The sequence below is a fragment of the Emydura macquarii genome, unplaced genomic scaffold (genome assembly GCF_026122565.2).
Source record: "Emydura macquarii macquarii isolate MOO-44397 ecotype Brisbane River unplaced genomic scaffold, CSIRO-AGI_Emac_v2 contig_915, whole genome shotgun sequence".
Lineage (NCBI taxonomy): Eukaryota > Metazoa > Chordata > Testudines > Chelidae > Emydura > Emydura macquarii.
In genome coordinates, this window is record NW_027131052.1 from 1,964,363 (window position 1) to 1,976,571 (window position 12,209).

General features: G+C 62.5%; 1 protein-coding gene across 1 annotated transcript in view; it reads left to right on the top strand.

The window, feature by feature from the left end:
• The window catches only part of LOC137149927 (receptor-type tyrosine-protein phosphatase epsilon-like), a 46,287-nt gene extending 35,577 nt beyond the window's left edge, over positions 1-10,710 (top strand). Inside the window, exons 20-29 of the mRNA XM_067543579.1 lie at positions 669-826; positions 900-1,035; positions 2,036-2,185; positions 2,891-2,990; positions 3,454-3,533; positions 4,139-4,273; positions 4,801-4,926; positions 7,971-8,128; positions 8,490-8,625; positions 9,317-10,710. Of these exons, the coding sequence (XP_067399680.1) occupies positions 669-826; positions 900-1,035; positions 2,036-2,185; positions 2,891-2,990; positions 3,454-3,533; positions 4,139-4,273; positions 4,801-4,926; positions 7,971-8,128; positions 8,490-8,625; positions 9,317-9,391 (1,254 nt within the window). The 3' untranslated portion in view covers positions 9,392-10,710. The remainder of the gene's footprint in view (positions 1-668; positions 827-899; positions 1,036-2,035; positions 2,186-2,890; positions 2,991-3,453; positions 3,534-4,138; positions 4,274-4,800; positions 4,927-7,970; positions 8,129-8,489; positions 8,626-9,316) is intronic.
• Positions 10,711-12,209: the final 1,499 nt, after the last annotated feature.

Here is a 12,209-nt window from a genome sequence, read left to right on the forward strand (position 1 = left end):
GGGGGCACCCTCTGTCGGCCCATAGCGCACTTACAACAAGCAAACCTAAACCGGAGCAGCTGTGACCACATGTATAAACTCTCCGAGCTGGGGAGCTGCCAGCCCGTCACGCGCCTGGGGTCCCTGGCCCATGCTGACGCGGGCCGTGCCATGCGTTGCTGCTGGGCCCGGAAGATGCCGTTCCAGAGGCTCTGTGCACGGCCTTCCTGGAGGATCCCGCCCCATGCGTGAGCCTGGCCAGCAGCCACCGTCACCTTGTCTCCAGCCTGCGCAGACGGGGGAGCGGCTTCTGGGCAGATCCCAAAGAACCCACCAAACCTGGGACGGAGGGAATGGAGCAATGGAGCTGCAGCATGGCTGGGCCCTGGTGGCTCTAGATCCAAACATCCTGCGTAGCACGGTCAGGCTGAGCCCTGAAACCAGCCTTCCCCCGCCAGCCAGCCCCGCTGCATGGCCCAGCCTCTGGGTGGGGGGACTCTCCCGTCCAGCTAGGGGGTGGTGACAGCTCCATGTTCTCGGGGCTCTGGGGCTCCCAGCAGCCTGGCCATGGCAGAGCGGGCTGGAGGGAGCTCTGAGCGCTGGGGGTCCCCGGTTCAGGTCCCCCGCCCCCAAGCTGCCCTTTGCACAACCCTCCGTCCCCCCACTTCTCCCGTCTCCCGTCTCCTCAGGCAGGCTGTCCTCTCCCGAGGCACGTGGAGCAGTTTCACTACCTGCTGTGGCCAGACCACGGCGTCCCCAGCAACCCGGCCCGGCTCCTGCAGCTGGTGGAGATGGTGAACGAGAGGGTGTCGGAGGCGCCCGCCGGCCCCGTGCTCGTGCACTGCAGGTACTGGGCGGGCAGGGCTGGGGGGACGGGCCCAGGGCCCGGCAAGCGCCTCATTCCCTTCCCGTGTTCCCAGCGCAGGGATCGGCCGCACAGGCACCTTCATCGCCCTGGACTTCCTCCTGAAGATGGCGCGGGCCGAGGGCAGCGTGGACGTTTTCCGCTGCGTGCAGAGGCTGCGGGAGCAGCGGGTCAGCATGGTGCAAACAAAGGTGAGGTGCTCAGCTGGGTTCCCAGGGCTGCCCGTGGGGCCCCGAGCCCTGCATGCCCCAGGCAAGTCCTTCCGGTAGCCAGGGCCACCTGAGCAGGTGTTTGCTGCTCGCCCAGCCTGTCATGCTGGATCCAAAGGGCAGGAACCTGGGGTGGTGTGTGCCAGTTGCCTTCAGGGTAACACCCCTGGCTGCTGACCTCAGCTCCTGGTCCCGGGGTCCCAGATGGATTTGGCCCTGCAAAGCCAGCCTGGCCCCGGTGGCCAGCAGTGAAGCTGCCCAGAGGCTGGATTTTGGGATCCCGTCTCTGAGGGGAGGTCTGAGTCCCGGAGGTGCTGGCAGAACCCACCATGCCCTGGGATCCGAGAGCATCCTGGACGGGTACTGGGCTCCCATGGGTGCTCCTGGGATGGAAACCTTCCCTTCCGTTTCTGGGGGAGAACCGGGAGCCCGGCTGGGGTGAGGGGAGCCTGCGCCTAGGGCAGATCGTGGGAGATTGTCTCCTTCCTCTGGAGCACGAGGATGAGTATGTCCCATGGGTCGCAGGAGGCTCGGCCCTGCTGGTCCCGGTGCCCTGGAGAAGGGGCGGCTGTGGGTGGGCATTGCTCTGCTGGAAGGCCCGCAGCGTGAGCAGGGGGGGCCTGGCTCCATGGGGCTGGGGTGCTGGGAATGCGGCAGAGGGAGAGCTCCTTGTATCTGCCACGTCTGGGTATCTGTACCGCGCCCATCACCGTGGTGTCTGGGTGTCTGGGGCAGCGCTGGCAGGCTCGGGGGGAGCTGCGCTTAGGCTGCTGCTACCAACAGGAGGGTTTCCAGCACATGGACCAAAGGATGGGCGGGGGCGCCATCTCCCCAGAGAAATGTGCCCGAGCCTGCTGGGTTGGCGGGGGAGTGCCTGGTGCAGGGCGTGACTCCAGCCTGGTCCCTGGGCCCCCCCAGCACTTGGCATGACCCCCCTGCTGCAGGTGGGCTCTGGGACCGACGCCTGCGTTCCCTTCCCCAGGAGCAGTACGCCTTCCTGTACGAGGCATTGCTGGAGGGGCTGCTGTGCGGCAACACCGGGGTCCTGGTGGAGAACGTGCCCAGCCACGTCAGCCACCTGCAGCAGCCCGACGCGCAGACGCAGAGCGACGGCTTCACGCGCGAGTTCACGGTACTGGCGGGAGCAGCCGCGGGGGCTGGCCCGGGAGGGGAGGGTGAGACTGTCACCCGGAGATCTGGGCCGGGAAAGCAGGGCTTCTCTGCCTGGAGCATGGGGCTGGGAGCCAGGACTCCTGGGTCCTACTCCCAGCACTGCCCCGGACTTGCTGCGTGACACAGGACAAGTCACCCCCTCTGTGCCTCTGTGCTCCATGTCCTCTGGGAGCAGCGTTTCCCGGCCCCAGGGATGTGTCCCTGGGTCCTCTGGGAGCAGGGCTGTGGGGGACGTGGGGTCCTCTGAGAGCAGCATTTCCCGGCCCCAGGGACGTGTCGGGTGGTCAGCATGCCAGGCTGTGGTTTATTACAAGGCTGCTGCAATGGGCTCCGTGCTGACACTCCTGGTGCCCCGTGGGGGGCAGGCAGTAGCACTTCTCTGGGGTGCCCGGGGAGCAGCTGTGTGCAGTGAGGAGGGGTCGCTCCGCCAGCCCTCTCCCGACGTCCCTCTCATGCTGGCTGCCCCCTTGTCCCATGGGACCCGGTGCCTGGAGACCCAGGTGGGATCCGGTCCATGGCATGCGCCTCTGGGTCTGTCCTGTCAGCCCTGGGCAGCATCGCTGGAGCCGCGCTGAGTGACGGCGTGGAGCCAGCCGTGGGTCTTGGGTGGGAGCCGGGAGCCGCGGGCCGGGAGCTGACTCCGCCGACCCCTCCCGCCCTGCAGGCCCTGCAGCAGGTTTCCGAACTGTTCCAGCTCTCCCCGTGCAGAGAGGCCGAGCGGCCCAGCAACCAGCCCAAGAACCGCAAGCCGGAGATCCTGCCAGGTAACACCCCAGGGCGGCGGGGTGGGCACCGGGCTCCGGTAGCCCTCAGGGACCTGCCTTTCCTGAGACCACGGCAGGGGGCTGTGGAGACCCGCTGCCCAGGGAGTGCCTGCTCCCAGCCCTGCAGCCCCGGTTGGGAGAGCTCCCCAGCCAGCGCTCTGCCCCGGGCCCCAGGCCTGGGGGTTTTTACTCCCTGCCCAGATCCCTCCGTCCTTCCGCGTTCGTGGGCCGGCCCCGCACAACGTCCACCAGCTGGCACTCCCATGCCTGTGCCGCCGGCACCCCCTGCCCCACTGTGCTCGGCTTGCCGGGGTAGAAGTCCCCCTGCAGATCTCCCCCAGGCAGGGCGCACGCAGGCTGGAAGCATGAGGAGTGGCCCTGCAGGAAGATCCGCCCATTCCCCAGCTGTGCGGGTGGCTGGTGCTCGGCGCAGACACGGCTTTTCTCCTTCTGTCCCCGCTAGCGGATTGCAGCCGCCCCATCCTGATGTCCTCCCTGAAAGCGGACGGCTCGCCTGGCTACATCAACGCGGCCTTCGTTGGCGTAAGGCTCCGGCCCCCTTTGTCCCGGGCGTGGGCGCGAGAAGTGCTAGGGCAGCGAGCCCCAGGAGCTCCCCCGGCCCCGTTTCTTGGGGTCAGGGCAGGAACGGTCCCTTCAGTCTGTTTGTGGGGGTGTCGTCTGCTCTAGCTGGCAGGGCCCAGTCCCGGGGCTTCCGAGTGCCGGCTCTTCCCTGGGAGACTGTCCCACGACACCAGGCGTCGGCGCCAGCAGACGGTCCCGCTGATCAACTTCAGTCCCCGCTGTGCTGCGTCCCCTGCCCCCCGGCCCAGCTGGGCTGCAGCCTAACCCCACCCCGCAGCACAAAGCGGGTGAGCGCTGAACCACAGGGTCTCTGGGCCGGGGACCCTGGCAGCCCTGGCTGGGGGCAGGAGGGGCAAGTGGGACTCAGAGCCTGAAGCCGGACTGGCATATTCCTGCCAGGGGCACCGAGGGCCAGGGGGAGGTGGTCTGGGACAGCCCCTGTTCCTGGCTGCTTCCCTCCATGGCAGGGCTGGGAACAGCTGTGTGGCTGGCGGGGGGGTGAAGGCTCGGGGCAGAGGAGATGGCTGGTGGCTCCCACCCTGTCTGTCTGTCTGTCCGTCTTGCAGACATACATGGAAGAAGACAGGATCATCGTCACCCAGCTGCCGCTCAGGGAGACGCTGGTGGATTTCTGGGCTCTGGTCTGGGACTACACCTGCACCTCTCTGGTCATGCTGAACCAGATCCAGGAGCTGGACCAGGTCAGCTCAGTGCGCCCTGCTGCGCTCCCTGCACACGGGCCCCCTCAGCTCCATCCAGAGCCTGTGCTGCAGCTTCCTGACACGCCGGCCACACCGAGCAGCCTGGCCTGCCTCCCCGCTGCCCGGCGCTATCCGAACCCCTCCTTTCTTGGCCAGGGCGTCTGCCAGTCCCAGCGCCGAGCGCAGCTGCTGTGGCCCCAGCAGGCAGAGTGGGACCCCGGGGCCGGTTGAGGGACATGAGCTGCATGCCTGTTCGTGCCCATCCGGACCGGATTTCGGAGGGTGCAGTTGAACCGCCCGTGCATGCATGCAGAGAGCTGAGCATTTCCCCCGCATGCCGGTGTTAGGCGTGTGACCGCGTGTGCATTGTTACGTGCGGGCCCTGTGAGCAGGCCCTAGGGCCCGTGTGCATGCGTGTGCAGGGTCTGAGCATTTCCCCCACGTTAGGCGTGTGACCGCGTGTGCGCTGTGCCGTGCGGGCCCTGTGAGCACAGATCTGTGAGCAGGCCCGTGTGTTCGCTCCACAGACATACCTGGAGTTCTGGCCTGCGCAGGGAGAGGCGTCTTACGGCCAGTTCCACGTCCAGCTGATCGCGGAGGAGCCGGGAGCTGGCTTCACCATCCGCACGCTTGCTGTAACTAACAGGAAACAGGTAGGCACTTCCCCAGAGATGGGCACATGGGATGCTCCTGCGTCTTCCTCTGGGATCAGCCTCAGCACCCTGCCCCCAGAAGAGCCCTGGGTGGCCTGGCAGGGATCCCAGCTCAAGGGACACCCACCTAGAGAGTGAATATTGCCCCGCAGAGGATAAGGCTGAGTGGAGGGGGCAGAAGAGAGTGCTGCTGAGTCTGGGCTGCCTCTCAGCACCGTCCTCCACGCAAGGCAGCCCGGCAGAGACAGCGCTGGACCTTCTTATTTGTCCCGCTGCACCCGGCACGAGCTTCACGCTTGGGAAAGATGGGGACAAATTAGAGAGAGGCCAGAAGAGCAGCAACAACGATTGAGAGAGAACCTGACCGGGGGAAGGTTAACCAAACTGGGCCTGGTTAGGGATGGGAAAGGAATATGGGGGTGGAGGGGGAACCTGGTTGTTGTCGGTTGGTGGTCAGTGCTCGTCAGTTGTTGGCTGCGTGCGTGTCCCCGTGTGTGTGGTCTCGGCTTTGCGCAGTAACCAAGGCTGCGCTGACGATCGAATGAATCGACACGACCACGGATCCGCTGAGCAGCAAAGGCACCGGCCCGGTGTATTGCAGTGGGGCACAATGAGAAGTGACTGAGCTCTTACAAGGACACGTGCGATCTGAGTGCCCTTGGCAATGGACCGGCTCAGTTAACGGCGGGACTCTCCGTTATCCCCTCGGCCGGACAGTCCTTCCCTCTGACGCCCGCTTTTACACACGGGTGCAGGCAGTTTCGTTCTGCCCCTTTGAGGCAGGAGTTGCCGCCCTCTTGGCGTAGTTCGATATCGCTCAGACTTGCACTGGGTGCTCGGGCAGAACATCTCTAGCCATCAGATTAAGACGACATTTCTATCCCGGGGACAGGTGACCCTTGTTATCTCTGGTGTTGGGCTGTCCTGGCACCTTCTGCCGACTCTCACACCTGCTGCTGGTTCGGAAATGTGCGTGTTTGCAGTATCCGCTCACGTCTTGCCAGGTCCTGTGAGCGCGTCAGTTCACAGCCTGACGCCTGCTAACTCGGCTTGGTGACAGGCTTGGCCTCCTTGCAGCTTAGACCTTCTGGCTTGGCCTGTCCCGCTGGGCCTCAGGCCTTATTCCTGGCCTGTTGTGCTAGGCCTCTTCTTCCAAGGTCTCACTTTCTGCGACGCTGGTAACAGTCTGCAGGTGTGTTCTCCACGGCCACTGGCGGCAGGGCAAGAAATAATGGGCTTAATCTGCAGCAAGGGTGTGTCCTGGTGTGCACAGGCGACCACTGGCCATGAAGTCAGACACTGCTAGTGTGACACCCCACGGGGCCCCCTTTCACTAGGGCACGTCTCCCTGGCTTCAGCGCCTCCGTGGGTCTGACCTCGGAGCATTCAGCCCCTGTTCACACTGTGAGCTTCCCGCAGTGAGTCCCGCTGGAGGGAACAGCTGGTGAAACCTCACACGCCCCCCCAAAGGGGCCATGCACCCCACTTGCAGTCAGCAGCGACTCTGCCAGCGAGGTGGAGCAGAGGGTTTATGGGTCGTCAGGAACACAGCGTAGAACAGCTCTTGTTAGCACAGCACGTATGGACATGCGGCAAAGCCCATCTCGGGGATCCAGAGCCCTGGGCTCCCCCCACGAGTCTCAGGCCAGGAGACTGACCCGCTTCCAGCCCCCCTCAGTCATGCCCAGCCACCCCCTCCCCGCCGTCCTTTGTCTCCCTGCCAGGCAAACTGGTCGCCTGGTCTCCGCCTCTCTGTTCTCCAACTCCTCCGGCTGGCCCTTGCTGCGGACGGGCCCGGCCCCCATTGCCAGGATACAGCGTGTGGGCCACGGACTATGTGCAGGCAGCCAGAGGGCCGTCACCTGCCTCTAGGGCTCATGGCAGAGATCACACACCTGGTCCCACCACCTCGGTACTTGAGTAACAGAGGGGAAACTGAGGCACAGACAGTACTCAGACAAAACATGAAAAAAGTTCCCACTTTGTCACAGGAAGATTTAGGTTAGAGATTGGGAAAAACTCCCTAACTCTCAGGTCATTAAGCTCTGGAAGTGGCTTCCAAGGGAATCATAGAATCAGAGAAAGTTAGGATTGGATCCTGGGAGGTGTCTAGTCCAGCCCACTGCTCAAATCAGGGCCAACCCCCAACTAAATCATCCCAGCCAGGCCTTTGTCAATCCACAGCTTAAAGATCTCTAATGATGGAGCTTCCACCACCTCCCTAGGTAACCCATTCCAGTGCTTCACCACCCGCCTAGGGAAATTTTTTTTCCTAATATCCAACCTAGACCCCCCCCCTGCAACTTGAGACTGTTGCTCCTTGTTCTGTCATCTGCTACCACTGAGAACAGCCTAGCCCCACCCTAGGCCCCATCCTCCCTCTGCACTTCTCCTTGCTGAACCTCATCAGATTTCTTTTGGCCCAGTCGTCTAATTTGTCTAGGTCACTCTGTATCCTATCCCTGCCCTCCAGCATATCTACCACTCCCCCCAGCTTAGTGTCACCTGCAATCCACCCCATCCTCCAGATCATTGATGACGATGTTGAACAGAACCGGAGGTTGTGGGATCCTGGCACTAGAGGTGTTTAAGGGCAGGTTGAACTAACTCCTGTCAGGGCTGGGCTACGGTTACTTGGCCCTGCCTCAGTGCAGGGGCTGGACTTGGTGACCTCTTGATTCCCTTCCAGCTCTACCTTTCCCTGTGTCTATGATTCGTGGCTGTCTATGGCCTGCTGGAGCCAGGCCGTTGGGAGGTGCAGGCTGTCCCCATGGGGAAGGTCGCTCCTCCAGGTTTGCGTAGGGGTCTCTGCTACAACCTATGTCCTAGGTGTGCCAGTCCAATAGCCCGTCCTCGGGCTGAGCTTGTGGCAGGCTCTGGTGGCATGTAGCCCCCTCCCCTCCCCTCTCTGGGGCTGCCCCTTTTCTGCTCTTTTGCCTCTGCTGATCGGGGCTGCATTTCCCAGTGGCCTTGCTGCCAGGGTGTCTCTGCCCCAGGCTGGCTCTGCTGCGGCTCATCCCCATCTCACCCCCTCTCCTCCCTAGCCCAAGATGGCAGCGCTGGCGATCAGGTTCTGGCAAGTAGACGACTGGCCCATGCAGCAGCAGCTCCCCCCACGCCCTGCCACCATCATCAGCCTGCTGGGGGAGGTGGAGCGGAACCAGCGGCTGAGCCAGGACAGCCACGTTCTCGTCACGTGCTGGTGAGTGGGGGCTCCGGGCGGGGCAGCCCCGGGCATTACAGGCTGGCTCTGCCCCGCACCAAGTGAGACAGCCTGGCAGTAGCTCACGCCCAGGCCCTGGGGCAGGAGATTGCTCAGCGCAGCGGGCCCTTGGCAGAGACTCTCCCCGGTGGAGGCTGGTGCGGACTGAGACCTGGGAGCCTCCAGGTCCTTGTCAGCTGGAACGGCCGCACTACAGCAAAGCCATCTCTTCTCCCTCCCCTGGGCCGCACGCCACATGGCCAGACACAGCTGCTTGGCCAGCAGGAGACCCCTGCTCGCAGGCCGGTGCCACTGGGAGACCCCAGGCCAGCACCGATCCACCCTTCCCGTCTCCCCCCAGGGACGGTGCCAGCCGCTGTGGGATCTTCTGTGCCGCCGGCTTCCTGTGCGAGCAGATCCGCAGCGAGGGGCTGCTGGACGTGTCCCAGGCTGTGAGAATGCTGAAGCGGCAACGGCCGCAGCTGGTCAAGGATGTGGTAAGTGCCCCGCTTCCACCCCCATCATGGCCCAGCCAGGCCGACGCTGCTTTGCACAGCCCCACGGCAGGAGCCACAGCTCAGGCAGCACCTGGCGCCTGCCCCAAATGGCCAGAGAGACAATCACACACAGAGTGCTGGCCGCCCCCAGTGTCCTGTGCGCCACTCTCAGTTCTTCCCTCCGGTGCAAGCAGCAGAGCCTCCAGCGAGGGAAACACCCCGTCCCAGCTGCTCGGAGTGGGGCAGAGGAGAGCTGCAGCCTCTTGGGGTGGTGCTGCAGGTCAGATACGGCGGTGACGGGCGCCGTAGGAGCCAAGGCAGCACGGCAGGAGTTTGAGCCTCCCAGGAACGGCTCCGCTGCCCCAGAACTCCGCTTGCCTGGCTGCTGAGAAAGGGCACCAGGTCCCTGCGCTGGCACGAACCCTCCCACACATGCCCAGCACCGGAGCATTGGCAGCCGCAGAGTGTGGGCACAGGTTCTGCCGGGTCTGGCTCGGGGATGCCGTGGGCGAGGGCCGGGTTTCTGCCAGAGGCTGGTTTCTGCCCCTAGACCTGGCAGGAGGGACACGGCCAAGTATGACTCACTCAGGAGCTGCTCGACCTCCGGCCGTGGGGTGAAAGCAGGGGAACGGGCAGGGGGCGGTCTGGGCCGGTCAGCCGGGGCTGCTGACATGTAGCCTTGTCCCCCCAGGAGCAGTACACCTTCTGCTACGAGTTAGCCCTCAGCTACCTGGACTCATTCAAAATCTACGGGAACTTCCAATAGAGGCGCACGAGGGGCCTGCTCGAGCCAGGACCTGCTGCTGCTGCCTGTGCTGCTGCTTCTCTTGCCACCTCTGTGCCCGGGAGCGAGTTGGGGCCATGGAAACTGGCAGAGACGAGAAAGGTCCTGGTGGTGCGGCTGGGACGCTCTGGATTCCTGACGCTCCGGACCCTGCAGCACACACGGCTGGCTGAAACAGACTGTTTCCTCCTGGGATCATTGGCAATGAGTGGGTTGGATGCTCTGGTGCTGGGATCCCAGCTCTGAACTGCCAGGACTTGGCTGGTAACTTACCTGGAGCCCAGTGACTCTGCATGTGACACTTTTCAGGTTAGCCGAGGCGTCCGCGGTGAATCGCCGCCGCCTGCTCACAGCGGAAGGAGCCTGGGCTGTGCCCACCAGGGAATCTCTCCCTGAGCCCCGGCTGCAGGCAGCGCACACACTGCACGCTGGGATGCTGCAATTTTTTCCCGCTGCGGGCCGGCAATTTACACACCTCCCTTTGTTACACTCTCGTGCCTTGTCCCTTGTCTCCTGGACACCAGCAACACACATCGATCTGCTGCCTCCGTGGAAACCTACCGCCCAGTTTACCAGCTTCCCCTTCGTTCAACGCTCTCCTTAGCACCAGGCAGGTTTATAGCAGAACCAAACTGAAGTTCATTTGCCAGAGCCTGAGTTAAAGATTCAAATAAAAGCAAGTCGAAGGGTTTGGACACACAAGGTTACAGGGAAAACCCAAACCTAACACGTGATCTGGAGCCACACTTATTAACACAGCCCCGGCCTGCTGAAGAAGGGATTTCAGACCCACGGGCTAGATCATGCAGTGCTTGTCCAGCCCCGAGAGCTGGGAGCCACAGCTGGAGATGCTCTTGCTAGCAGAGTTTCGCTTCCATCATGGGTAACCATTGTGCCCCCTTTCCTTCTGTGACCCGTCCGTGCCCAGGGCAGCCACCTGATAATGCCAAAGTCAGGGCAGGCTGCAAACGGAGAGCAGATTCTCCCAGCACTGGTGGGTGGCACTGAAGCCAGACTTCCCAACCAGCCACAAACTGCGCTTCTGAATCCCCACAGACGCCAGTACACAAATACACACAGCCCCCTTTACTGCATTCCAGCTCCAGGCTCCCAAATCAGCACTAGGTCCAGGAAAGAGACCAGTTATTTAAACTCTCTGCTCTTTACTAAAAAGGTTCCCTCTGACCCCAAAGGGTCAGCCACAGCACCAGATCAATGTAAGTTTGGATCTTACCTAAAATACCACGCTGCAGCCAGTCCTTTAGTAACTAAAACTAAAGGTTTATTGTAAACAGAAAGAAATAAACCATGAGAGAAATGTTAAAGGGTCAAAGCAAATCAGATACATACAAATGATTGAAAGTCCATGTACATCAGGTTTCTAGAAGAATTGTGGAGTTGCAGGTTTGTACAGTTCCTCTGGTTCACATCCAGTCTCTGGGTGGGTCTCAGTCCTTTGTTTCACAGCTTCAGTTCAGTTGCAGATGAGCTGGTCCAGAGGTACGTTGGTACCTGAAGCTGAGTTCTGGCTGAAGAACAAAATGGTTTCCCAGGCCTCTGCCTTATTTACCCTCTGGCCCTGGCCATGCGGTTTGTAGAGTTTTACAGGAACTAAAATGGAGTCCAGAGCCCCATGGGCCAGTCCTGGTGCCTCACCAGGTACATCTCTGGTTTCTTCCCCTGGGCCCCTGGCACCTGGGAATGTCTTAATGGGCCATTAACAGGCTATTGTCCTACTGCCATCCTGTCTGAGGTGTTACCCAGCCAGCACCATTTGAAATACAGATATATCAACCATATCCATAACTTCCATTTCACACCTCACACGTGAACATAAGTATCATCCTCTGACTGAGCACATTATAACCTTCCGAACAGCGCCTGACATGGCAGATCCCACCTAAATTAACGTGATTTTGCATATTGATGTTAACCCATATGTTAAATGCCCCCCCATGTAACCAGCGTGACACCTTCCCTCATGCAGCCCTGGCCCTGTGTCTTTGGCACTGCTCCCGCCTGCGTCTGCCCCAGCCTGTGCCCCCAGGGTGGCTGGCGCGTGGCTGTCAGTGGTTCTCAGTGTTGGTTGAGTCACTTCGGAGACGGCCCCGCTCCAGCGGACACGTTTCACTTTTGGGTCCAGTGTTCCACGTGGCACAGGGCTCCCCCGGGGAAAGGCTCCGGGCTTTGTGCCGTGCACATTGGACCTGTTGTGCTACGGGGCCAGCAGCCAGTGGTACCCAGGCCTACCCCGCGCTGTCGCCGTGCACCGCCTCGGGACCTGGCAGCTGGGCTGTGTCGTGCTTCATGCACTGGGGGACCAGCCCCCCGGGGGCACAGTTAGCGCCTGCTAGCAGAGCCCTTCAGGGAGCTTCCTGCTGCTGCAGTTCCCGTCCTCCTGCGCACTCGCCACCCGCTCTGCCACTCGGGACTGGCGCTGCTCACAGCGTGGCTGGCAGGTGCCAGGACAAGGGGGCGGATCCCTCCTCTCAGCGCTGGGGAGGAGGGGAAGATGCTCCCTCACGCCTCCTGAGAGCCGAGAGTGGGGGTCCTGCAGGCCCAGGGAGCAGCACGGGGCTCCCGGGTGGGAGCTGGGGCGGGCGCTAATGGAGTGTGGTGACAGAGCAGGGAGTCTGACGGGGGAGACTGATGCTCCAGGGTCTGTTCCCCTGGCAGGAAACAGACCTGTGAGCCCTGGCAAACGGGGCAGGCCTGAGGGGGCCTCACCTGCCCGCAACCCTCCTTCCTGCCTCCCACGGCAGCTGGGAAACCGTCTGAACGCCCCATGTGGGGAACACGC